Source organism: Delphinus delphis, chromosome 13 (genome assembly GCF_949987515.2).
Source record: "Delphinus delphis chromosome 13, mDelDel1.2, whole genome shotgun sequence".
NCBI lineage: Eukaryota > Metazoa > Chordata > Mammalia > Artiodactyla > Delphinidae > Delphinus > Delphinus delphis.
Window position 1 is genome coordinate 25,068,454 of NC_082695.1, and position 23,335 is coordinate 25,091,788.

The 23,335-nt window shown below is 49.8% G+C and overlaps 1 protein-coding gene across 4 annotated transcripts in view; it reads left to right on the top strand.

Annotated features, from left to right (window-relative positions):
• The window catches only part of UPB1 (beta-ureidopropionase 1), a 32,568-nt gene that overhangs the window by 7,896 nt on the left and 1,337 nt on the right, over nt 1-23,335 (top strand). Inside the window, exons 4-10 of one of the 4 annotated variants that reach the window (XM_060028440.1) lie at nt 5,725-5,819; nt 9,038-9,199; nt 10,798-10,967; nt 15,255-15,336; nt 16,256-16,298; nt 17,450-17,604; nt 18,524-18,785. In XM_060028440.1, coding sequence (XP_059884423.1) covers nt 5,725-5,819; nt 9,038-9,199; nt 10,798-10,967; nt 15,255-15,336; nt 16,256-16,298; nt 17,450-17,604; nt 18,524-18,616 — 800 coding nt within the window. In that variant the 3' untranslated portion in view covers nt 18,617-18,785. Of the gene's footprint in view, nt 1-5,724; nt 5,820-9,037; nt 9,200-10,797; nt 10,968-15,254; nt 15,337-16,255; nt 16,299-17,449; nt 17,605-17,829; nt 18,341-18,523; nt 18,786-19,586; nt 21,764-23,335 lie in introns of those variants that run through there. The other 3 variants (XM_060028442.1, XM_060028441.1, XM_060028439.1) reach the window with 3 other exon arrangements.

The window sequence follows — 23,335 nt, forward strand, 5'->3', positions numbered from 1 at the left end:
AGCCAGAGCTGGAGCTGGAGCATTCCTCTCCCCTGGCCTGTAACCCTGCTCGACCTTTGGATCTCAGCTCAGAGCCTGCCTCCCTGTGTAAAGCTGCATCCCTATTAAATACTCCTGCTACCTTGTACCTCTTTATTTTATTTTTAGTCATAGTTATACACATTCATGGTTTAGATTCAAATGGGTCTACAAGGTCTGTTACCAAAAAATAGCTATCCTTTTCCCCCGAGGCAGCTAATTCTTCTCTGAGCTGGTTCTTTTGGAATTTACCTTTGCTTGTGTTGCTGCTTCCTAATTTTTCAGTTTTGCATCATTTATTGACTTCCCATGATGGAAGGAGACAGTGTAGTCCTTTGCCCTCTCCTGCCCCCTCTACGCACATGTACCCTTCCTGGTCTGTCCCCAGTCCACTTGCTACCAAGATTCAGAGGAAATCGCTTTGATTTCTTTTCCTGAATAGCTTTCTGTTTTCCCTGCAGTTTGCTTTGTTTTGTACATGCTTACCACAAAGTCTACCCCAAACTTTCTGCTGGTTTCCTAAATCCCCCTAAGAGGTTTAGACACATGAAGTAGTCTATCGGTTTCATCTCCTCACAGGAATCTGTCACAGAGCCTTCTGGCTGCTCTGCTCTGAATTGGTTTCCCCCTCTCTGCCATCCCAGGACTCCCTTAACCATCATCCAGGGGAGGGTCCCTCTGCCTTGCTCTTGTGTTTCTCCTATCTCACAGCTTCCTCTTTCTTGCTTTTCCCCCTCATTTTTGTTGAGTAGACCGTTTGAGACCTTGCACATCTGAAAATATTGCTGGAGAGTATGGTTGGGTATAGAATTCTGGGTTAGAAACAATTTTCCTTCAGAAGTTTGAACACTTTGCTCCATGTCTTCTGGCTTTGGGTGTTGTTGACTAGTCTAAGACTATTTTGATTTATGCCCCATTGTATATGGACTGTTTTTCTCTAGAAGGTTGTAGGATCTCTTCTTCTCCAGTACTTTGAAATTTCATAATGATGTGCCATGGAGTGTATCTATTTTAATCCATCCTTCTAGACACTTCAGTGAGTTCTAACAGTCTAGAAACTTGAGTCTTTCAGATCTAGGAGATGTTCTTAGATTGTTTCATTCGTGATTTTCTCCCCTTTTTTCTCTCCTCTTTTTTTGATACTCCTTGCTGTTAGGATGTTGGAACTCTGGACTGGATCCCTCATTTTCTTTTGTATTTGTGCCTATTTTTCATCTCTTTGTCTTTTTGTTCAATTTTCTGGTAGATTTTATCTAATTTGTCATTCAGCCTTCTAGTTAGTCTTTTGTTTTTGCTGTCATATTTTGAATTTATGAGAGTTCTTTTGGTCTGAAATTTTCTATTTTATCACATTCTGTTCTCGTTTTATAGTTACAATATCTTCTCTTATCTCTAAGGATATTAAGTAATATTTTTTTTTCTCCCTGCATGGTTCCTAGTTACTCCAAGTTGGTCTCCCCGCTGCTGCCCCAATTACTTATATTTTAAGAATTGGGGATTAAAAAGCTGATTGCAAGCTCTGAGTTTGTGGGAGGGGCTTCTCCACTGAGTTTCATTATAGGATGACCGGATTTAGCTGTTTGTTAGGAAATCGCCTATGGTAGTATCTTTGGGTCATTCTTTTCAGGCTGGTCAGATTCCCCAGAGAAAATTCATCTAATCTCCTGCCAAGAGGAAAGGACAGGAGTCCAGTATGCTTATGTTTAGTTAATCCCTTTGTTTTTATCACTCCACTCACCTTTGTCCTGGGTTCCCCAAGGCCAGAGACCCTCTGTTTAACTGTCTCTAGAGAGTGAGCCTCTAGCTGGGGTGGGAGAGGCTCAACCCAGCCTCTTGGAGTGGAGAAGGGATCTAACTGCTTCTTAAGTAGACTTTTGACCATCCTACTTATTTGTCGCCCCTCCCTGCGTCCCCACCTTCAGAGCTGCATGGTGCCTCTGGCTCCTGAGCTTTCAAGGGGTCTGTGATGGAGAGTGGGGTGCTTCCTGGCCTCCTCCACTGCGGAGGGGACTCAGTGTTCTCAGATTCACTAAGATATCTCCCACCTCCCTCGGCTCTCCAGCCTCCCATGTTTTGTTGTTTTTGTCCCTGGCTCGTGTCCCATCCCTGTGGGTTTATACCTGTACACAAAAAACCCTTTACTCTCATTTGGTGGGGTTTCAGGAAAGAGCAAAGGAGTGTGTCCCATCTGCCACCTGTACCCAGAAGTTCATCACGTTCTTCACATTTCTCGTTACACGTATACTCTTGTGTGTTGCTTTTGATTTGTCTGCCTCTTCCATTAGACCGTAAGCTCCATGTGATCAGTGCCTCGGTGGTGTTTATTTTTCCCACCCCAATCCCCACCTCTATTTTTTTAACATTAAAAAACTTTAATTGTAAAATATGCATACTATTACTATTGGTAAGTGTACAATTCAGCGACATTAAATACATTTGCAAAATTATGTAACTGTCATCACCATCTATACCCAGACCTTTTCATCATTTCCAGCCAAAACTCTGTACTCCCCTTCCTCTTCCACCCCTGATAACCTCTATTCTACTTTCTGTCTCTATGAATTTGACTACTCTAGGGGCCTCATGTAAGTGGAATCCTATGGTATTTGGCCTTTTGTGTCTGGCGTATTTCACTGAGCATCATGGTTTCAAGGTCCGTCTGTGTTGTTGCATGTGTCGGAGTGTCCTTCCTTTTTATGGCTGAATAATATTCCATTGTTTGGATGGACCACATTCTGTTTATTCTTTCCCCTACCCAGATTTTATCTTTAGTGGCTTGAATAACCCTTGGTACATGACAGACACTAAAAAATATTGGATGGTTTAACCAACTTCTCTTTCTTGGATCTGGAAAACTCCTGCACATACATCAAGGCCTAGCATGGACACTCCCTCCTTTGGGGGGGCCCTGGGGACTCCCCTACACAGGTTCCCTTTCAGCTCCCATCTTGGCTGGCAGCTCCTGAGGGCAGGGCCCGGTCCAAGTCTGAGCCTGCCTCATGGAGTGTTGGTTCAGTGAATGTGGAACCCCCTTCCCCTCTAATTTGGAAACTGTAGTTGGAACTTCACAGCCGACCTCCCCCAACCTCCCTTCCACATGCTTCTTTCGAAAGTTTGTTTACATTACAGCAGTTGTGAAAACAGGAAAAGAAGCCATTAAAATGGAAATGGAGAAATTTGGAGAGCTTAGCAAGCTGAAATGAAATCGGAAAGAGAGGTTTTATTCTCTTGGGGCATTTGAGTCTCTCCTAATGCTCTGAAAGCTGAGAGTGAACAACGGTCATTAAGGATTGTTCTTTGTTATCAACAGCTTTCTTGTTGGCTTCCTTAAAATAGCTCACCCATCTTCACCGATGGCGCCTGGGGAATCTTGATCCTGGTGCCAGGGCCCCCTGGGCTGGTGCTGGCAGAGCCTGCTGCCCACTTAGCTGCCTCCATGGGCTACCGCCCTGGCAGCTGAGATGGTGGTGGTGCCATCATAGCACCAGGCTTCCAGGGACTGGAAGGAATCTGGAGGCTGATGCTTCTCTTCTCTGTGAAATGAGGAGTCACACCACCTTCGCAGGGGTATTGGGGACATGCTGCCTATTACCAGGCCTGGCACCTTAAAATTTTTTTGCAAAATTTGCAAAATTTTTTTGCAAAATTGGCATGCACATGGCCCATGTTTGGAAAAGGTTGGTTGCAATTATTACCCCCAAACAGGCCACACAACCCATGCAGCGGCCAGGTAGTCCTCGCCAGCCACATCACACAGCTTCCTACAAACCTTCCCTGCACTCTGAGTTTCAGAGTGACCGGAACAGTAGCAAGCACCTGGAAACATCCATTAGGCTAATCCTCCTAAAAGAAATGGACTTGGGTTATTGGGAGGAGGAAGATCTAAAGAGTACAGTCGTCCCTCGGTATCTAGAGAGATTGGTTCCAGGACCCCAAACCCTGCAGAGACCAAAATCCAGGGATGCTCAGGTCCTTTATATAAAATAGTGTAGTATTTGCATGTTACTTACGCACATCCTCCCGTATACTTTAAATCTTTAAATCATCTGGAGGTTACTTGTAATACATGATACAGTGTAAATGCCAATTAAATAGTTGCCCGTGTGTGGCAAATTCAAGTTCTGCTTTTCGGAACTTTGTGGAATTTTTTTTTCAAATATTTTCCGCCTGCTGTTGGGGGAACCCGCAGATGCAGAGGGCCAACTCTATGCGGAATTGGTCCAAACAAGGAATTCAGTACTCCAAATCAAGAAGAAAAAGACAAACAGCTCAGCAGGAAGTGGACAAAGGGTACGGACAAGATCATCTGGAGGATGAATCCAGAAAGGCCAGCAACCATGTGGCCAGGTGCTCCACCTCACTGGTGACACGGGAAACGCATATCTAATCCCAATGAGATCCCAGCTCACAGCATTAGACTGGCGGGTGTGGATGCACGTGGCCGAGGCTGTGGAGCAGTGGGACACACTCAGCCAGAGGTCCCTGGTGCCTACCCCCATCGCAGCCCCCTCCACCCCACAAAGGAAACTGCCCTTGAGAATCTGGTGTGCATGGCGTTCTTTGAATTGTTACTGCGTGTATATGTACCTGCTTTTTTTTTTTTTAAGCAAACAAAAATCAGTGAGTTAATGAAATTTCCTATTGAATTAGCCCCCTAGATGGTGGCATCTAGCCAGAGGTCACAGAAATAATGCTTTTATCCTTGGGGAGTGCTCAGCCTACCCAGTGGTTCCCAAACTTCTGATGGTGTCATTAAATGAATGGCTTTTCTTGTTCCTGAGCAAGCCTCAGTCCCTGGGACGATGAACATTCCTATGGTGATGCGTGAGGCTCCCAGCGCCATCCTCGGTGGCCCTCTGACGCTGTCCCCAAGGAGCCTTGGTTGTGCTCTTAACCAACCAGCAGATTGGCCAGCAGCTCGGGATCTGCTGGTTGGGAACAGTTTCTGGCTGTACCTTTTGCAAAAAAATTTTAACATATATATGTATTGTTAAAATTGTGGTAAAATAGGCATAACGTAAAATTTACCATTTTAACCGCTTTCAAATGCACAGTTCTGTAGCATTAAGTACATTCACATTATTATGTAACCATCACCACCATCCATCTCCAGCACCTTTGCATCTTCCCAAACTTAAACATCTCCCCATTCTCCCCTCCCCCAGCCCCTGGCACCGACCATCTACTTTCTGTCTCTGTGAACGTGCCTATACTAGGTCCCCCATGTAAGTGGAACCATATAGCACTTGTCCTTCTGTGTCTGGCTTATTTCAATGTGCATAATGTCTTCAAGGTTCACCCATGCTGTAGCAAGTGTCAAACTTTCCTTCCTTTTTAAGGCTGAATAATATTCCATCTAACGGATGGACCACATTTTGTTAATCCATTTGTACACTGATGGACATTTGGGTCATTTCCATCTTTTGGCTGTTGTGAATCATGCTGCTGTGAACGTGGGTGTGCGAGTATCTGTTCAGATTTCTGTTGCAAGTGTTTTTAAGACCATAGGAAGGACATTTGTCCTTGCCTCTTATTCTGCCATGAAGCCTAAAGGGGAGGCGTCCCCACAGCCAGGGATGGGCTTCAGAAGGCAGGCCAAGGCTCTTGGGGCTGGGGTCTCCTGTGGAAACCCTCCCCCACCAGGCCAAGGACCCCCCTCAGAGGCCATGAGCTTGGATGTGATTCTGACCTGTCTCCTCTCCACAGCTATGCCCTTTGCTTTCTGTACGAGAGAGAAGCTTCCATGGACGGAATTTGCCGAGTCAGCAGAGGACGGGCCCACCACCAAGTTCTGTCAAGAGGTAGGATGTTAACCTACCTTTAACTGTTAACTAACCTCTGGCAGCAGCCAAACACGGGCAGGTCACAAAGAGAGGCCGCAGCTGCCAGGGGTGGCCCTTCTCCGTGGAAAACGCACCCATTTGGCTCTTGCTTTGCCAGGTGAGAATAGATAAGACTATTTACTGCCCCTGCCCCCTTTTTTTAGTGTACTTTCTTTTTTTTTTAATAAATTTATTTATTTATGTATTTATTTTTGGCAGTGTTGGGTCTTTGTTGCTGCGCACAGAATTTTTCTAGTTGTGGCGAGCGGGGGCTACTCTTCGTTGCGGTGCACGGGCTTCTCATTGTGGTGGCTTCTCTTGTTGCAGAGAACAGGCTCTAGGAACCTGGGCTTCAGTAGTTGTGGCTCGTGGGCTCTAGAGCGCAGGCTCAGTAGTTGTGGCACATGGGCTTAGTTGCTCTGCGGCATGTGGGATCTTCCCAGACCAGGGCTTGAACCCATGTCCCCTGCACTGGCAAGCGGACTCTTAACCACTGCACCACCAGGGAAATCCCTAGTGTACTTTCACTTAAAATCAGAGTTTCAGAGCCAGAAGGGCCCTTAATGGCTTTTTAAGTGAGGGGGCTGCAGCCCACGGAGGGGGTCCTGGAGATGACTCCCATAGTAGGGTCTGCAGCTGGCAAGTGTGGCACCGGCACTCGGGGACTGAGGTCAAGGTCGAGTCTGTGTCCACAGCTCTGCTACCCCACTTGCTGTTCGCCTGAGTTATGGAAGCATCTCTGCATGGCCCGTCTCATCAGTGTAGAAACTGGGCTTCCTTTTTCTTTATTAAAACCTCATAATACATGTTCTATGATCCCATTTATATGAAATATCCCACGTAGGCAAATGCTTGGAGGCAGAAAGCAGATTAGTGGTTGCCAGGGGCTGGGTGGGGAGAGGGGATGGGGAGTGACTGCTCATGGGGACAGGGTTTCCACTTGGGGTGTGGAAAATGTTCTAAAATTAGCTTGTGGTGTTGGTTGCACAACTCTGAATGTACTGAAAACCACTGAATGTCACACTTTGAAAGAATGGACTTTATGCTCCGTGAATTGTATCTTAATAAAGCGGTCATCCAGAAAACCCCAATGATATTCCAAGAGGTTACAAATGGTGACTTACGCTTATTCTCACCTCGAAAAAAATAACTCCTTTCATTTCTCCAATGTCCCATTTCAGGCTTTCTACATATACTTAGGGGATTTTGGAGCAGAACTGTAATCATAGTGATTCTATCAATACTGAGTTGTGATTCCAAACATCCCTGTTCTCAGGCTGTAGGGAAAATTCTCTCAGCCACCAGATTGTTGATTCTGTGCTACGAGGCAGGAAGTGATTGCAGATGGCGTGCCTGAACCAGGGTGGGAGGAAGGAAGAGCAAAGGGAGGATGGGGATGAGCTGGTCCCAGGGGACCCCTGTCTGTATCGAGGGCCCCGGGACCACAGCTGCCCCCACGTGGCTCATAGCATCCCCTTCTGCCCGCCGTGCCATCCCTCTGTTCTGTCATTAAGGTCAGAAGTAGCAACGGGCTGGTAAGAGCTGATGACAAATGACCAGCTGGGGCTGCTCATCCTGGTCACCAGATCCTGAACTTCTTATTTGAGACAAAAGGAATTTGGTGTCAAGAGTTATGTTTGGTTTGGTTCTGGGTTTTTTTTGTATAGATTAGACATATGATTTATTTTATTTTATTTTATTTTATTTATTTATTTTGGCTGTGCCACCTGGCATGTGGGATCCTAGTTCCCCAGCCAGGGATCAAACCCACACACCCTGCCATGGAAGCGCAGAGTCTTAACCACTGGGCCGCCAGGGAAATCCCTTTTTTCTTTGTTATTATGGTAAAAAACACATAACATAAAATTAATCATCTTAACCATTTTTAAGTGTACAGGTCAGTCATGTTAAGTATCTTCACAGTGTTGTGAAGCAAACCTCTAGAACTTTGTCATCTTGTAAATCTGAAACCCTCCACCCATGGAACAAGCCCCTCCACCCCCAGCTGCTGGTGCCTGACGTTCCACTTGGTTTCTATGAATTTGCCTAGCTTAGATGCCTCACATGAGTGCACTCCTGCAGTGTTTGTCCTTTTGCGCCTGGCTGATTTCACTTGGCATAACGTCGTCAGGTTCATCCATGTCAGGGATGACAGCCATGTCATCCATAGGCCAGGATTTCCTTCCTTTTTAAGGCTGAATAATACTCCATTGCATGTATACACCACGATTTATTTAGATGCTTGTGTTGCTTCCACCTTTTGGCTGTTGTGAATAGCGCTGCTCAGAACATCGGTGTGAAAATCTACTTTCCTGCACGGTTGCTGCTCCTATGGTAGCTGTGTTTAACTCCGCCAGGAACGCGGCATCATTTACATTCCCACTGGCGGTTTATGAAGGTTCCTGTTTCCCCACATCTTGTCAACGCTTGTTACCTTCTTTTTTGTTTTGTCTTGTTATTGCCTCTGGATCTGAAGGTCTATGGGAAGTGGCTTTTAAGTCTTGCTTTTATTTTATTTGTACTGTAGGGTCTGTGATCTTTGTATAGGGCTCACAGCATTGGAAAACAAAAGACTTAGCTCTCTGTGCACCCTTTAGAATTAGGAAATCAGCCTTATCCACACTAAAAAGGTCCCCAGGGCTATTTTCAATATTTCAGAAATCCTGATATAACCCATACACCCTCTCATTAGGGTTGCTAGGCTAATTGAAATTTCAAGTGATTTAATTCTGACTAGAATTATTTAAGTTTAGACTGCTTAAGAATAGAGAATGCATTTCACCTATTAGCACACACGTGACATATAGTAAATGGTAAAGTGAATGAATAAATAGTTATTATTCTCACTTGTATCGGAAAGAGAAAAAAGACTAATTTCAGTTATTTTGGGTATATACCCAGAAGTGGCATTATGAGGTCATACGGTAGTTTTGTTTTTAATTTTTGAGGAACCGCCATACTGTTTTCCACAGCAGCTGCACCGTTTTTACACTCCCACCAACAGTGCACAAGGACGATGCTGGTTCCTGTTTAGCTAAGCTTGGGCGTCAGGACAACGCTGGCATTTACTCTTCAAAGAACAGATGCAGGGAGAGCTCAGAACCCCGTCTAACTATCTAGGGGGACCATTAGATTCTTCCATAAAAATGTATGACACTTGATTTGAAAATAGGACTGTGCCGTGCTCCTTTTTCCAGCTGGCGAGGAAGCATGACATGGTGGTGGTGTCCCCCATCCTGGAGCGAGACACGGAGCATGGGGACATCTTGTGGAACACAGCCGTGGTGATCTCCAACTCTGGAGCCGTCCTGGGCAAGACGAGGAAAAATCACATCCCCAGAGTGGGCGACTTCAATGAGGTGAGCTGCCCCTCGGATGACCAGCGCAGCTGCATCACGGTGTGGCAGCAGCGCTGAGGGCCTCCCTGCACTGCACTGCATCACACAGGTGGATGGGATGCAGTGGGATTCCCGGTGAGTCCCAAACGCCTTTAGCGCAGAGGGCTATTTTTTAAAAAATATAACCTGATTTGGCTTCCTGGAATTTTTCTTTGAAGTAAGTCATATACAAATTAAAACCAAAATCAATAGTGCACAAGCGTGAAATGATTCCCGTGGCCCCTTTCAGGCCCTGAGCTCCGCGTCCGTCACAGTCTAGTTCTTGTTTGGTGGGGAGAGGTCCTTGTCCATGGCTCCCATGGGGTCTGAGTCAGCCACGTCCACGTGTCAGGTGACAGCGAGGAATGTGTGTCTGTGCACAGGTGTGTAAGCTGGGGCTTGGTGCCCATAATCAGGCTGTAAGTCAGGGGAGCTGTTCTGGTCAGTTAATGCCCATCATGGATGTGTAGGTGGAGGGAGGTGGATGTTTGAAGGAGGGAAATGAACTCCACCTAATGCCTAAGATATGAAGTCTGAACTTGATCTGCAGTAAGTACAGTTGTTCAGGATGTGATATCCCCATCCTTTGCCGCCCTCCCTGATTGTGGGGGTCCCAGCCACTCTCAGGCTGGTCAGGCAGACGAGAAAGGATGTGCAGAGCTAGCCAAGGCCCTCTGGGGAGAAAGAAGAAGCCAGCATTCCCCAGTGACAGCTGGAGGCGAGGGCGGGAAGACGTGCCCCTCACCTGTTTACCCTGGGATTAATCTTTAGCTCCCCACAGATAGTGACGGGCTTGTCTCAACACACAAGGATCTGCTCTGGCGTCCACCCTGTGTGCACATCCTGGTTGCTGCTTGACTCTGACGAATTTTGAAATTAATGGGAGGAGGCAGAAGGCAGGAAGCAGATCTGTGTGAGACCCTGACCAGCACCCCAAGGGGGCAGGCAGAGAGGCAGGGTTGGCAGGACTGTGTCTCACCTGCCTGCCACACAGGGACGTCCTTGACCCCAGGCAGAGTGCCCAGGGAGCTTTGTGGAGAAGAGCACTTTCAGAGTGGGATTCTAGTCTCATATTGGCCTTCATTAGCCAGGCAGGTCCTGTGTCCACTGGGCTACGCTGTTCCCCCCAAGCAGGGTAAGAGCTGCTCTGGACGAGCCCCCGTCCCTTCAGCTCTAACCTTCTTATGGGAACAGGTGGTTGGTGAGGACATTGACCAACTTGTGTTAACACTGACCATACACCTCAGCCTCTAGTTGTACCACGATTGAAACCTCACCAAGTTTATCTTTGAAATACTGTGGGAAGTTGCTTTGGGGACTTTTTAACATCCCACAAAAGAAATTGTGGGTAAGTGCTCAAGCCACGGTGATTTCCCCTTGGGTCAGCTGCTTGTTATTGTGTCTGGGTTTTCAGATTTGGGGTTTTTTTTTTAAGTGGATTGAAATTTTGGAACTTAAAGTAGAGTCATACCAGGAGCATCCCTTTTGGAGTATGGGTGACATCTCATTTTTCTGTCAAGTCTAAGGAAAGGGAAACTTGACAGCTCAGGGGCATCCATACATGACCCTTTGTCTTCCAGTCCACATACTACATGGAGGGAAACCTGGGCCACCCCGTGTTCCAGACTCAGTTTGGGAGGATCGCCGTGAACATTTGCTACGGGCGGCACCACCCCCTCAACTGGCTCATGTATAGCATCAACGGTGCTGAGGTCATCTTCAACCCTTCGGCCACCATCGGAGTGCTCAGGTCACTTGGCACAGAGGACTTGGGAGGGTTCTGGGGGCAGGCTGCAGGGCGCGGAGGCAGGTTTGGGAAACAGCAGGCAGGTGCGACCACCAGGTCATCTGAATCCTGGGATGGTGCCAACTTTTCTGGGAAAAAATACTGCAAGTGTCAATTACGATCCCTCCTAAAGAGCTGTGCTGTACTGCAAAATGCCATCCTTGGCTATGATGGTGTCTCAGGCAATAATAATCTCCCCCATCGCTGACAGAATTCAGAAAAGCTCCCCTTCTAAGGGGTCTGGAGCATCGGAGGTACCTGGCCAGCTTCAGCTCCCCCTCCTGTCACAGCTGTGCTCCTGGGGGGTTGGGAGGTGGGGTGACGAATGAGTCCTAAGTCTCCTGTCTGCAGAGTCCGGAGCATGGAGGGCAGACACCCAGATGAGAGAAGGAGCAGACGATGGGTCGGAGCTGAGAGGGTCCTTAAGACATCAGTCAGGTGGCTCTGAAACCTGTTTTTAGCCAACCAAGTGTTTCCTTCTAATAACACAGAACCCGTGTTTGGGTGTTAACCTCACCCCTGAGTAGATAAAGCTGTTGTGACCAGGGTAGAGGCTGGGCCTGGCACCCCTGAGCTCCTGGGCAAGCCCTGGGCCCCTCACTGAATAAGAGCAGGCGGCTGAGATGACCCAGCACGACTGCGCTTCCGCTGCTTCTGTCTCCCCAAAGGCTGAGCTTCTGGGTGGTTTCCAGCTTTGCATCATCAACAAGTACCAAAGCTCTAGGAATTTGTGTGCAAATACCTCTCTCCCCAGCTCACTTCCTCCAAAGCAGCATTGCTGGGTCGGGAGGTACTGGCTTTCACTCTCTGTCAGCAGGACAGGGCCGGGAGGGGGAGTCCCGGTCCCCACGTGGGGTCAGCTGGGGGAGTTCTGGGGGGCAGCCCTGAGTTCCCTGTCAGCCCACCCCTGTCATTCTTGTCCTCGCTCTCCATGAAATTTCAGTCTAATTTCTTCTAAAAGTCAGGATGTGACATTCACTTTACCTTTCTCTTGAGCGTGATGCCCCCTCCACAGCGTGACTTCCCTCAGCGTTCTGATCTGCACAGCAGGTCCCTCGCAGAACGCAGACCCCCCTCTGCTACCCCAGACCTGCCGCCCCATCCATGCACCCCATCTTGTCTAAGTCTAGGGGGGCACTGTCGGGCAGAAGGGGACACTCGAGTCTTGGATCTCCCCTCAGAGAATCTCTGGGGGCCTCCTGGCAGCATGGCCACTATGACAACATCCGTTGGCAGTTGCGACAAAGGGTGATTCCTGGTCGTCGGGCCACCAAGCCTGGGCAGAACCTCTGGGCCCTAGAGCAGCCCCTCCTGCTGGCCATGTGTAAGACATCCAGCAAGCTCCATCTCCCCAAAGGGGTCCCTGGTGGATCCTGAAGCCAGTTCCCCACCGGGTACAGCTGCTGTCAGGCTGGGCCGGGCACAGCTGTGGCCTGGAATCAGATGGTCACCTCTGCAACCAAGCGCCCCCAGGCTTTTATCAGCCCCAGTTAAGCAAACAGAAGCACCTCAACGTAATACACACATGTCCTTGGCTTATTAAGTTATCGATCTTCCTTCCTTGGCCAACAGTGGTCCAACTGGTGCCCTCCAAGGATGTGGTTCTGCTGGCAGTTAAAACTCTGACAGGTCTTTCAGAAGCAGCATGTCTCACAAGTTCCCACAGTGTCCACACCTTGACCAGATAATTATAGTCTGAGAACCTTAGCCTGAGGATGCATCTGAGAGAGGAGGGGAAGGCTGCCTGCCTGAAGATGCTCATGGCAGCATGATTGATTACAAGAAAAGCTGGAAGGGAGAGAGAGGTCAGAGTCAGGTCAGTGCCAGCCCGTCTTTTCCAAGGGTTATCGTACAGCCACTAAAACAAATCTTCATGGAGGTACTGCAGCACCATGATGAAAGCCTGTGAGCAAAAAGATGTTTCCAGGCTGGGATCAGAACTCTGCAAAGACTGAGGATGGTCGTAGAGCGTGGGAAAATTACAACAGGTGGTTCACTAGGATGGTGCAACTCTGAGTTTCTTAAAATACTGAATGATTATTTGTAGAATTGATGGCAAGCACGATTCCAGGCAGATCCCCACAAGCTGCGCACAAGCATCGGCTCACAGCTTCTGGAAGCATCCATCCCCTTCTCCGGCATCTCCCACCTCCTGTATCAGAGCCCCCCAGACACACACACACGTGCACATGCACAGATTGGAAGGGGTATCCTCATTTGTGGGTCCCACAGTTCCAAGCACCCAATGGAGGCAAAGTGCTTTTTTTTTTCTTTGCGACATGTGGGCCTCTCACTGTGGTGGCCTCTCCCGTTGCGGAGCACAGGCTCCGGACGCACAGCCTCAGCGGCCATGGCTCACGGGCCCAGCCGCTCCGCGGCAAGTGGGATTCTCCCGGACCGGGGCACGAACCTGTGTCCCCTGCATTGGCAGGTGGACTCTCAACCACTGCGCCACCAGGGAAGCCCCGGCAAAGTGCTTTTTGATGAACTGAGTCATCCTGACAAACCGTGCAGCCCACGTGGTCAAGGATTTCTACCACGTATGTGTGTTAATAGGAAAGCCGCCATCCCCACCCCTCGATGCCTTTCCCCTTCCCACTGTGATTATTTTTAGGGGCTTGTGTACACCGCGCTGGGAAAGTGGCAGATGTCCCCATACCCCCACCGGGCTCTCCATGATTCCCGCATGCCCCGGCTCTCACGAACCTCCGGCTTCCTTTCCCTTGCTTGTTTTGTTTGTTTGTTTGTTTTTTGCGGTACACGGGCCTCTCACTGCTGTGGCCCCTCCCGTCGCGGAGCACAGGCTCCGGATGTGCAGGCTCTGAATGCGCAGGCCCAGCGGCCATGGCTCACGGGCCCAGCCGCTCCGTAGCTCGTGGGATCCTCCCGGACTGGGGCATGAACCCGCGTCCCCTGCATCGGCAGGCGGACTCCCAACCACTGCGCCACCAGGGAAGCCCCCCCTTGCTTGTTTTGAGAGCCTCCGTTTTATTGCCAGCTGTGGTTTTGAGTCCTGCACTCCGCACCCTCCCTGGAGAACTGCAAGAATGATGTTTTATGGCACTCGCTCTGCAACTGTCTGTTTAATTCCCGAAAATGTCATTGACGGGTGTGTTTCTGTAAAAATCCTTTCTTAAAAGTTTTGTCAGCTCGGCTTAGCAGCTGGAGGGGGGAGAAAAGCGGCAAAATGAGTCCCCTCAATCAAGCCTGTGATTTTTTTTCTTCCAGACTCGTGAATCCTCCTGAGAATTAGGCTTGTGACAAGCACCCACCCACCCCTTCCACCTACTCTGTGGTTTAAACCAGGTGCATGCTGACAGGAAGGAAGATTCCAGGGCATCCCGCTCCCAGTCACTCAGCGTTTCTAAGTGGGCATTACATCTGTCAGTTCAGAATCCTAATCGCCTTGCTCCTCAGACAGATAATTAGTGACAAGGAGGCCCACTGAATCCCGCGGCACATTTTCTTTGGTGGGCTGGGGAAGGACCTGTCTGGTTGGGGCGAAGTTTCCCACCCTGTCCCCACTTCGCAGGTGCTGGACTGAGGGAGGTCTGCAGCTCAGCTGTGCCTGTGGGATGACTCCTTCCCGGGCCCGTAGGAGAACCAGGGGGCCTCGGCTGCGAGACTCAGGGTTCAGAAGAGGGAGATGGGGGGGCACTGGGAAATGGGAGCCAGCACAGGGGAGGCGATGCCCACCTACAACCTAAATTCCTTTCAGGTGTACTCTGTTTGCTAGGCCTGAAATCTCTGACTTCTCTGCCTTTGCAAGGCAGCACAGCAGGGTAGGGATTGGGGGACACGTTACACACAAGCCACCAGGGCCCCAGCTCCCTTCTGACATTTACCAGCCTGGGAGGTGGGTTCCTGACCCCCACCTGGGAGGAGGGAACGAGTGAGAAGCAGCAGTTAAGGAGTTCCTGCCACACAGCCTCCCACCCCCACCCCACCCCCAGAAGCTTCATCTGCATGGTCTCTGAGGAAGTTTCAGAAAAGGAAACTGAGTCAGGATGAGGCTTTGATCCAGGGCTGCTTCTGCTGCATTGGGCCCTCTCCAAAAGGCCGCTTTGGCTTGAGCTGGGGACGAGCCGGCCTGTTTGTGGGTTTGGGGTCACCCACGGATGCAGTGAGTCTCCCTGGCCATCTCCACTGCAGGCCTGGAAGGCTGGCACCCGGGCTGCAGCTCGGGGCCGAGCATCCTCTGAGCCTGGCTGGGAAGTCGGCAACCTGGTTCCTCTCCTTCCGCTCTCACAGTGAGTCCCTGTGGCCAATCGAGGCCAGAAACGCAGCCATCGCCAATCACTGCTTCACCTGCGCCATCAACCGGGTAGGCGAGGTAAGTGCCCGAGGCCTGGCCTCCAGAGAGCCCTCCTGAAGCTGCCGCAAAACCTGCCTGCCAGCGGGGCCCAGCCTCTTCAGAGCAGCAAAAGCCACAAGGGAAAGAATTGCTGTTGCTGTGGCCCTGCTGGGGACACTTGTTGTTACACCTCCTCTCTGCATGCAGGCACACCCCACATGCTAGGGTCCCAGCAGGGGGCAGACTGGCTTCTGTCACTTTGGAAGAAAGCACTGTCCCTCCCCTGTTTTTGTCTGTTTTGTCTTTAGCTGAAACCATTTTGAAAGGCTCTCACCTCAGTACCACCAAGTACCCAATTTCTCCCCACCCACCCTTGACCTCATGCACCAAAGGATTCTGACTACAAACGCCATGTATTTATTGCAAAACACATCATCTTCCTCATTCTTACTAATCAGATGTCAAACTCTAATCAGAGCATCTGATCAGTCAGAGAGAACACTAAGTCGGTCTAATTTCTGACAACGTAAAGAGACTCGGTGTTTTAATTAGCCCACGTATCCCTGTCCCTGCTGGATACGCAGTTTCCATTAGGCTTCTGGAAGATACTGAGAGCCACGAGCAGACACCACCCCCCCACCACCGCTGCCTTCGCAGACCCCAGGCTGGACTTTATGACTCCAGCAGGCGAGCCTCAGACGCCCTCCACGGCCCTGGGAACCACTCTCTGCAATGACTTTCTCTTCTCCCAGCAGATGGCAAAATCCGGGTCTTCCCCTGGCTAGTCAGATGCCCTGCTGGCCGCCTGCTGGCCTGGGGCTGGGACTCAGCAGGGACCAGTTAAGTTCAGGCTGGTCCACATCACTTTAACTCCTAACTCCCTCACCCCAGCCTGACGTTGACGAACAACCCAGCAGCGCCCCCTATAGGTGTGTCTTACCTTGGTTTTATTTCCCAGGAGTTCTTTCCGAACGAGTTCACCTCTGGGGATGGCAAGAAAGGTATGTCCCGTAACTTTCCGTGGGACTGCATATGAGGGGTGGGCCTCACTGTTCCTTCCCCATCTGCCGCTTCCGGGCAGGGTCTACCCCACAGACTGTGTCTGCACAGCTGTGTTCCCATGTGGATCGGCATTCCTGGGCCTGTGACCACCTCATTCCCCGGATGAGGATGGAGTAGAGATCGGATCAGACTCCATCCCTTCCCCGGGACTAGGGTGAAGATGGACTGAGGTGTGGGGGAGCCCTTTGTGAGCGCCCTGAAATAGGGGTGCATCATCCACCCCACAGACCTCACTCTCCCCTCCCTTTGTCCTTGTCCACACCCCTCACTCCCCAGCTGTACAAATGCCCCAGAGCCCAGCATGGCTGCCTTGGGTTCCTAGAATCCACAGCTTGTTTTGATCTGAGGGCAGGTCTCACTTCACCTCTGCTAGGAATCTGCCACCACCCCCCGCCTCACCTCTCTAGCCTGGAATGTGGGAGGGGGGCTGCCCCCTCGCCAAGGAGGTGTCTGAACTCGCTCATGGTTCCCGCCCTGGTAAGCAGGGGGTGCTGAGGGGGTCTGTCTCCCAGAAAAGCATTTCCTGAAAGGGCTCCACATCCCCCCCAACGTGAGGCCTTGGAGACCTCATGCGTCTCTAGTCTCACTTAGCTCCCTGCAGGAAAGTGAGGCCAGCTGGGCCCTGCACTGCGCCCACGTGCTCCCTACACACCTTCAGGGTGGCTGTTACCCTGCTTTACTGGTGAGGGGACCGAGGTGTGGAGGGAGGGTGGGGGTGACAGCTGGCATGGGTGGCGGCTGGCGAGGGCAGAGCTGCCAGCTCACCGTGCGGGGCCACGACGGGAGGCCCTGCAGAGCCATGCAACTCCCTTGGGCTATGGTGGCTGATGCTGGAGCCGGAAGCCAATACCTCTACTAGGGTGACCTGTAAAAGGTTCCTGGGGCAGAGGTGAGGGCTCTGAGGGTGACATGCAGCCACTTGCTGGGCCTCCAGGCACAAGGAGGGAGGCAGGTCCTTGGGACCTTGGCCACCACTGGGAAGGGAGGTGGGGACCCTTTGTCCTGGGAGTCTCTTGGTGCACCCGTCCCCCTGCCGAGTCCACCCATGTCTGCCTGAGCTCACCGGGGCCTTGCCTTTGCTCCTTCACAGCTCACCGGGACTTCGGCTACTTTTATGGCTCAAGCTACGTGGCGGCCCCTGATGGCAGCCGGACCCCCGGGCTCTCCCGCAACCGGGATGGGCTGCTGGTCACCGAGCTCGACCTCAACCTCTGCCGGCAGGTGAATGACATCTGGGGCTTCAAGGTGGGTTCTGAGTCCCCTGCTCCTCCGCGTGGGCCCGTCCTGCCCCCAGCCCTGGGAACCGCGGCTGCTGTGGGCCTCAGGGACAGCCGCGTGAGGCTATGAGTTGAGCAGAAGGCCTGGTGTCTGCCTCCTTGAAGGCCAGGGCCAGTGCTCAGGGGAGGAACCACTGGGTCATACGATGCCCAGGCAGCCGGCCTCAATAAATTCTCTGCTCATCTGATTTAGATTCTGGGCACCTTCAAGCAAATTAATCTCAATTTCATTTGTCCGGAGAATAGAGTGGATTGGCCTCGCTAATCCTGTTTTCCTTTCCAGGCATTTGCACTTATCACAAGGTAAATGTGGATGTCTGGCTCTGCCTGTGGCCATGCCCCGAGTCTAGGCCTTGACAATGGAGGGAAGTGGGTCAAGCAGAGAAATGGGATCCAGGCCTGGCTCTGCCATTGCCTTGCAAGCCCCTTCTGCTCCCAGCCTCAGTACTCCCATTTGTAAAACAAGAGGCTGAACTCGAAGGCCCCGGGTGGCCTTGGAGACCAATACCCTGTGACACCACAGGAGTATAAGTGCCCACCTCCTGGGGTAGGGTGCTTGCAGCCTGGGACCCCCCCAAAAATATGGCATCTCATCAAGGACACAGATGGAGTTTGCTGTGTTAGTGTCTAGCAGTATTTCCACCAACTCTGCACCCACTTATAAGAAAATCATCAGATGTAGAGAACAAACATATGCACACCAAGGTGGGAAAGAGGCGGGGGGGGGGGGGATGGGCGGGGGCGGGGGGGGATGAATTGGGAGATTGGGATTGACATATATACACTAATATGTATAAAATAGATAACTAATAAGAACATACTGTATTAAAAAATTAAATTAAAAAAAGAAAGAAAATCATACACACAAATGAACATTGCATTTTCAGGACGGAATGACTTTGCCCAGCATGTCTGGAAGGGACCAGGACTTCGGATCCAGCCAGATGTGGGCTTTAGGCCTGACTCCCCTGTTTATGTGAGGGTGGGTCCTTGGGCATGTTTCCTGAGTCCCAAGTTCTCATTGGACAGAGAAGGCACTGCCCACATGAAAGTCTCCTGGCCTATCTCTCCTCCTCTGGAAGCTTAGATTAATGCAGGATTCCACACAAATTAGAAGTCGGAACCAATAAACAGAATGGTTTCTCATTAGTAACTTTTTATTTTTTATTTTTATTTTATTTTATTTTATTTTATTTTTGCGGTATGCAGGCCTCTCACTGTTGTGGCCTCTCCTGTTGCGGAGCACAGGCTCTGGACACGCAGGTTCAGCGGCCATGGCTCACGGGCCCAGCCGCTCCGCGGCATGTGGGATCTTCCCGGACCGGGGCACGAACCCGTGTCCCCTGCATCGGCAGGTGGACTCTCAACCACTGCACCACCAGGGAAGCCCTCATTAGTAACTTTTTGAAAGCGGAAGCCTTCCCAAGCTGTGGTGATGGGCATGAGTTCCTGTCAAGGCTTTGGAAAGGAGGGAGGGAGGGAATGCTGGGGTGTGAGCACCCTGGGTGGGCTTTCCGGCCCCACCCCCAGCCTCTGTCTGTGTCCACGATGAGATACCATGTGGAATGGATGGGCCTCCAGAGCCAGGGGACCAGGGTGCGAATCCCAGCAACTCCACTCCTGGCTCGTGACCGGGAGCAGGTCAAGCCCTCCTCCCTCCTGACTTGGAGCCACCACACCTTCTGGCCGAAGATCACAGAGGTATTTCAGAAGGAGGGGCTAGGGGGTGTGAGTCATCACCGGCATCCGTGATCTTCGCCACAGCCCCGGAATCGTTGCCAAAAGGTTACACGGGGGTTGTGCCTCTATATTATACTCTGAGACTGTCCTGTCAACCAGCCTTCCTAACGCATTTCTGTCCCATGCTGCCCTCCAGTGGCAGCTGGTGGTGGCGAGCAAATGAGGGCGGTTATGAAACGGGAACCTCTAAAGTCTGTGTTTCGCTTTCAGATGACAGGCAGGTACGAGATGTACGCACGGGAGCTTGCCGAAGCTGTCCAACCCAACTACAGCCCCAAGATTGTGAAAGAGTAACAGGCTTCAGCCGCTGCCCGCCAAGGAGGGCACCTCTGCCCACAGCAGATCAGCCTGGGCTCTGGGCTCTAGTGTCCAAATTCTCCCTGCTTGATGCCCTGACAGCACTGCTGCCCAGATTGGTTTTAAAGTGCCTGGGTGGGGAGGGTCGAATGAGTACCAGGTTTCCTTCTGTGGTGATGAAAATGTTTGGGGACTGGATAGAGGTGATGGCTATACAACGTTGTGAATGTACCAACTCCACTGAATTGTTCACTTTGAAATGATTAAACTTTGTTAAGTGAATTTTAGAAATTCAATTAAAGACAATCCCAGGGACTTCCCTGGTTGTCCTGTGGCTAAGACTCCCAATGCAGGGGGCCCGGGTTCAATCCCTGGTCAGGGAACTAGATCCCACATGCATGCTGCAACTAAGAGGCCCACACGCTACAACTAAAAAAATCTCGTGTGCCACAACGAAGACCCGGCACAGCCAAAATAGATAAATAAATAAATATTTAAAAAATAAATAAAGACATTCCCAGGTACCCATTGTGCAGGTTGGTTTGAAGTTACACAGGTGGGAGGCCCCAGTCCTGAGTTTCTCCGCTTCTCCGTTTAGACTGGCAGCAATTCGAGGGTCAGCGTGCGAGTGTATGCACTAGAGGGAGGTGAGGCTGACCAGAGTCACTGAAGCGCCTGGTGGCTGCGGGCAGGGGGGAAGTCATTGGAAGAGTCATCTTGGCTATAGTCTCCACTTATTCAATCAGACGCTAATCTGGGTGTTGCTGTGAAGGTATTTAGTCAATGTGATTAAAGCCCATAGCCAGTTAACCAAGCAAGTGAGATTATCCTAGATAATCTGGGTAGGCCTGATTTAATCCGTCAAAAGGCCCTGAGAGCAGGGCTGAGGTTCCCGGATGAGGAAGGAATTCAGGGATTCGCGTGTGTACAGCAGCCTCAGCCCAGGCCCAAGCATTCCAGTCTGCCCTTCCTGACAGCCTGCTCTCCACATTTCAGGCTTGTCCATCCAGACCCCACAGTCACTGAAGTCAATTCCTTGCAATGAATTCCTTAATATGTGTCGTACCGTTTCTGCTTCTTTTTTTTCTTTTTTTTTTTTTGGCCATGGCTCACAGCTTGCGGGATCTTAGTTCCCTGACCAGGGACTGAACCCGTGCCCTCGGCAGTGAGAGCTCAGAGTCCTAACCACTGGACCAGCAGGGAATTCCCCTGTTTCTCTTTCCTTGGTGGACCCCGACTGATATAGGTTCTGGTATTGGAACTGTTTCTAGAGGAACAGAATCTCAAGGATGAGTCTTCTGTGTTGGTTCTAGGATTCCTGGAATTCTTCTCTAATTCGATTGGATTTAAAGGCACTGATGAGCTGTGAGCTGGACCTGGGCAATTGGAGGCTCTTACCCTCTTCCGTGTCCTTGGAATGTCCATTCTGCCCACAGTTCCTACATTAGGAGCGACATCGGTGATGCAGCCTTGAGAGAGTGGTGTGTTATTGAGCCCATCTGGACTGTATTTAGTGACTGAACCCCATTAAGGCATCTGTGTAAACTCTTAAGATTCTGACAGGCAGGTGGCAGAGATCTACTCATCTTGCAGCCGCCCAAGACAAGCTTCCTATGTAAGTCCTTTTATTAAAACTGCCACCTGCCAATCTGGAGTGGCTGCTTCTTTCTTTGGTCTCTTGCCCTCCGAGAGCAGGGGCCAGTTTTAAATTTCACCCGGGGAACTCCTGAGGTTGTGAACCAACATAATTGTACGCCAACAAATTGGATACCCTAGATGAAATGGACAAATACCTAGAAATACAAAACCTATCAAGTCTGAGTCACAGGAGCTTCCCTGGTGGCACAGTTGTCAAGAATCTGCCTGCCAATGCAGGGGAAATGGGTTCAAGCCCTGATTAGGGAAGATCCCACATGCCACGGAGCAACTAAGCTCGTGTGCCACAACTACTGAGACTGCGTGCCACAACTACTGAAGCCCACACGACTAGAGCCCGTGCTCCGCAACAAGAGAATCCGCTGCAATGAGAAGCCCGCGCACCCCCACTCACCGCAACTGGAGAAAGCCCACGCACAGCAACGAAGACCCAGTGCAGCCAAAAATAAATAAATAAAATAAATAAATTTATTAAAAAAAGACTGATGGGCTTCCCTGGTGGCGCAGTGGTTGAGAGTCTGCCTGACAATGCAGGGGACACGGGTTCGTGCCCCGGTCCGGGAAGATCCCACATGCCGCGGAGCGGCTGGGCCCATGAGCCATGGCCGCTGAGCCTGCGCGTCCGGAGCCTGTACTCCGTGACGGGAGAAGCCACAACAGTGAGAGGCCCACGTACCGCAAAAAAAAAAAAAAAAAAAAAGACTGAGTCACAAATAAATAGAAAATCTGAATAGACCTATAACTATTAAGGAGACTGAAGGAGTAATCAAAACCCTCCCAACAAAAAGAAAAGCCTGGGACCTGAAGGCTTCAGTGATGAGTTCTACCAAACATTCAAAGAAGAACACCAATTCTTCTCACATTTTTCAAAAAAACTGAAGAGGAGGGAGCACTTCTTAACTCATTCTGTAAGGCCAACATTACCCTGACACCCAAACCAGACAAAGATGCTACAAGAAAACAAAACTACAGACCAATATCCCTTTGAATATTGATGCAAATACCCTCAACAAAATACTAGCAAACTGAAATCAGCAGCATGTTAAAAGGATTATACACCTTGACCAAGTGGGATTCATTCCCAGAATGCGAGGATGGTCCAAAATACAAAAATCAATGTAGCATGCCACATTAAAATCTCAGATGATCAACTTAATTGATGTAGGAAAAGCATTTCACAAAATTGAAAACCCTTTCATGGTTAAAAAAAACACTCAACGTAACTCGGAATAAAACACTCAACACAGAATAGAAGTAAACTATGTAACAGAGACCATATATGAAAAACCCACAGTTAACATCATGCATAGTTGATGGTGAAAGACTCAATGCCCACTTTTTGCACTTCTATTCAACATAGTGTTGGAAGTTATAGCCAGAGCAATTAAATAAATAAGCATATCCCAATTTGAAAGAAGTAAAATCATGTTTGTAGATGACATCCTGTATGTAGAAAACCCTAAAGATTTCATACCAAAAGAGTATTAGAAAAAAAAATGTATTAGAACTAATAAATGAATTTAGCAAAGCAACAAGACACAAAAGCAACACACAAAAATCCATTGTATTTCTATACATTAAACAATTTGAAAAGGAAATTAAGAAAACAATTCCACTTAGAATAGCATCAAAAAGAAATACTTAGGAATTAACCAAGGAGGTGAAAGACTTCTACAATGAAAACTACAGGGAATTCCCTGGTGGTCCAGTGGTTAGGACTCGGCGCTTTCACTGCCGAAGGCGCAGGTTCAATCCCTGGTTGGGTAACTGAGATCCCACAAGCCATGCAATGCGGCCAAAAAAAAAAAATTAGTAGTATTTACCTAATAGATTTATTATGAGGATGTAAAGCACTCAGAATAGTCTGGCACTTTGTAAGAGCTCAATAAATGCTAGTTATTATTTAAAAAAACAAAAAACGAAAAACACCAACAACACCCATTAAATGATTGTGCTGGGAAGTCCTTCCTGGTCACATGCCTCAGTCCACGACGAGTCATGGGCCC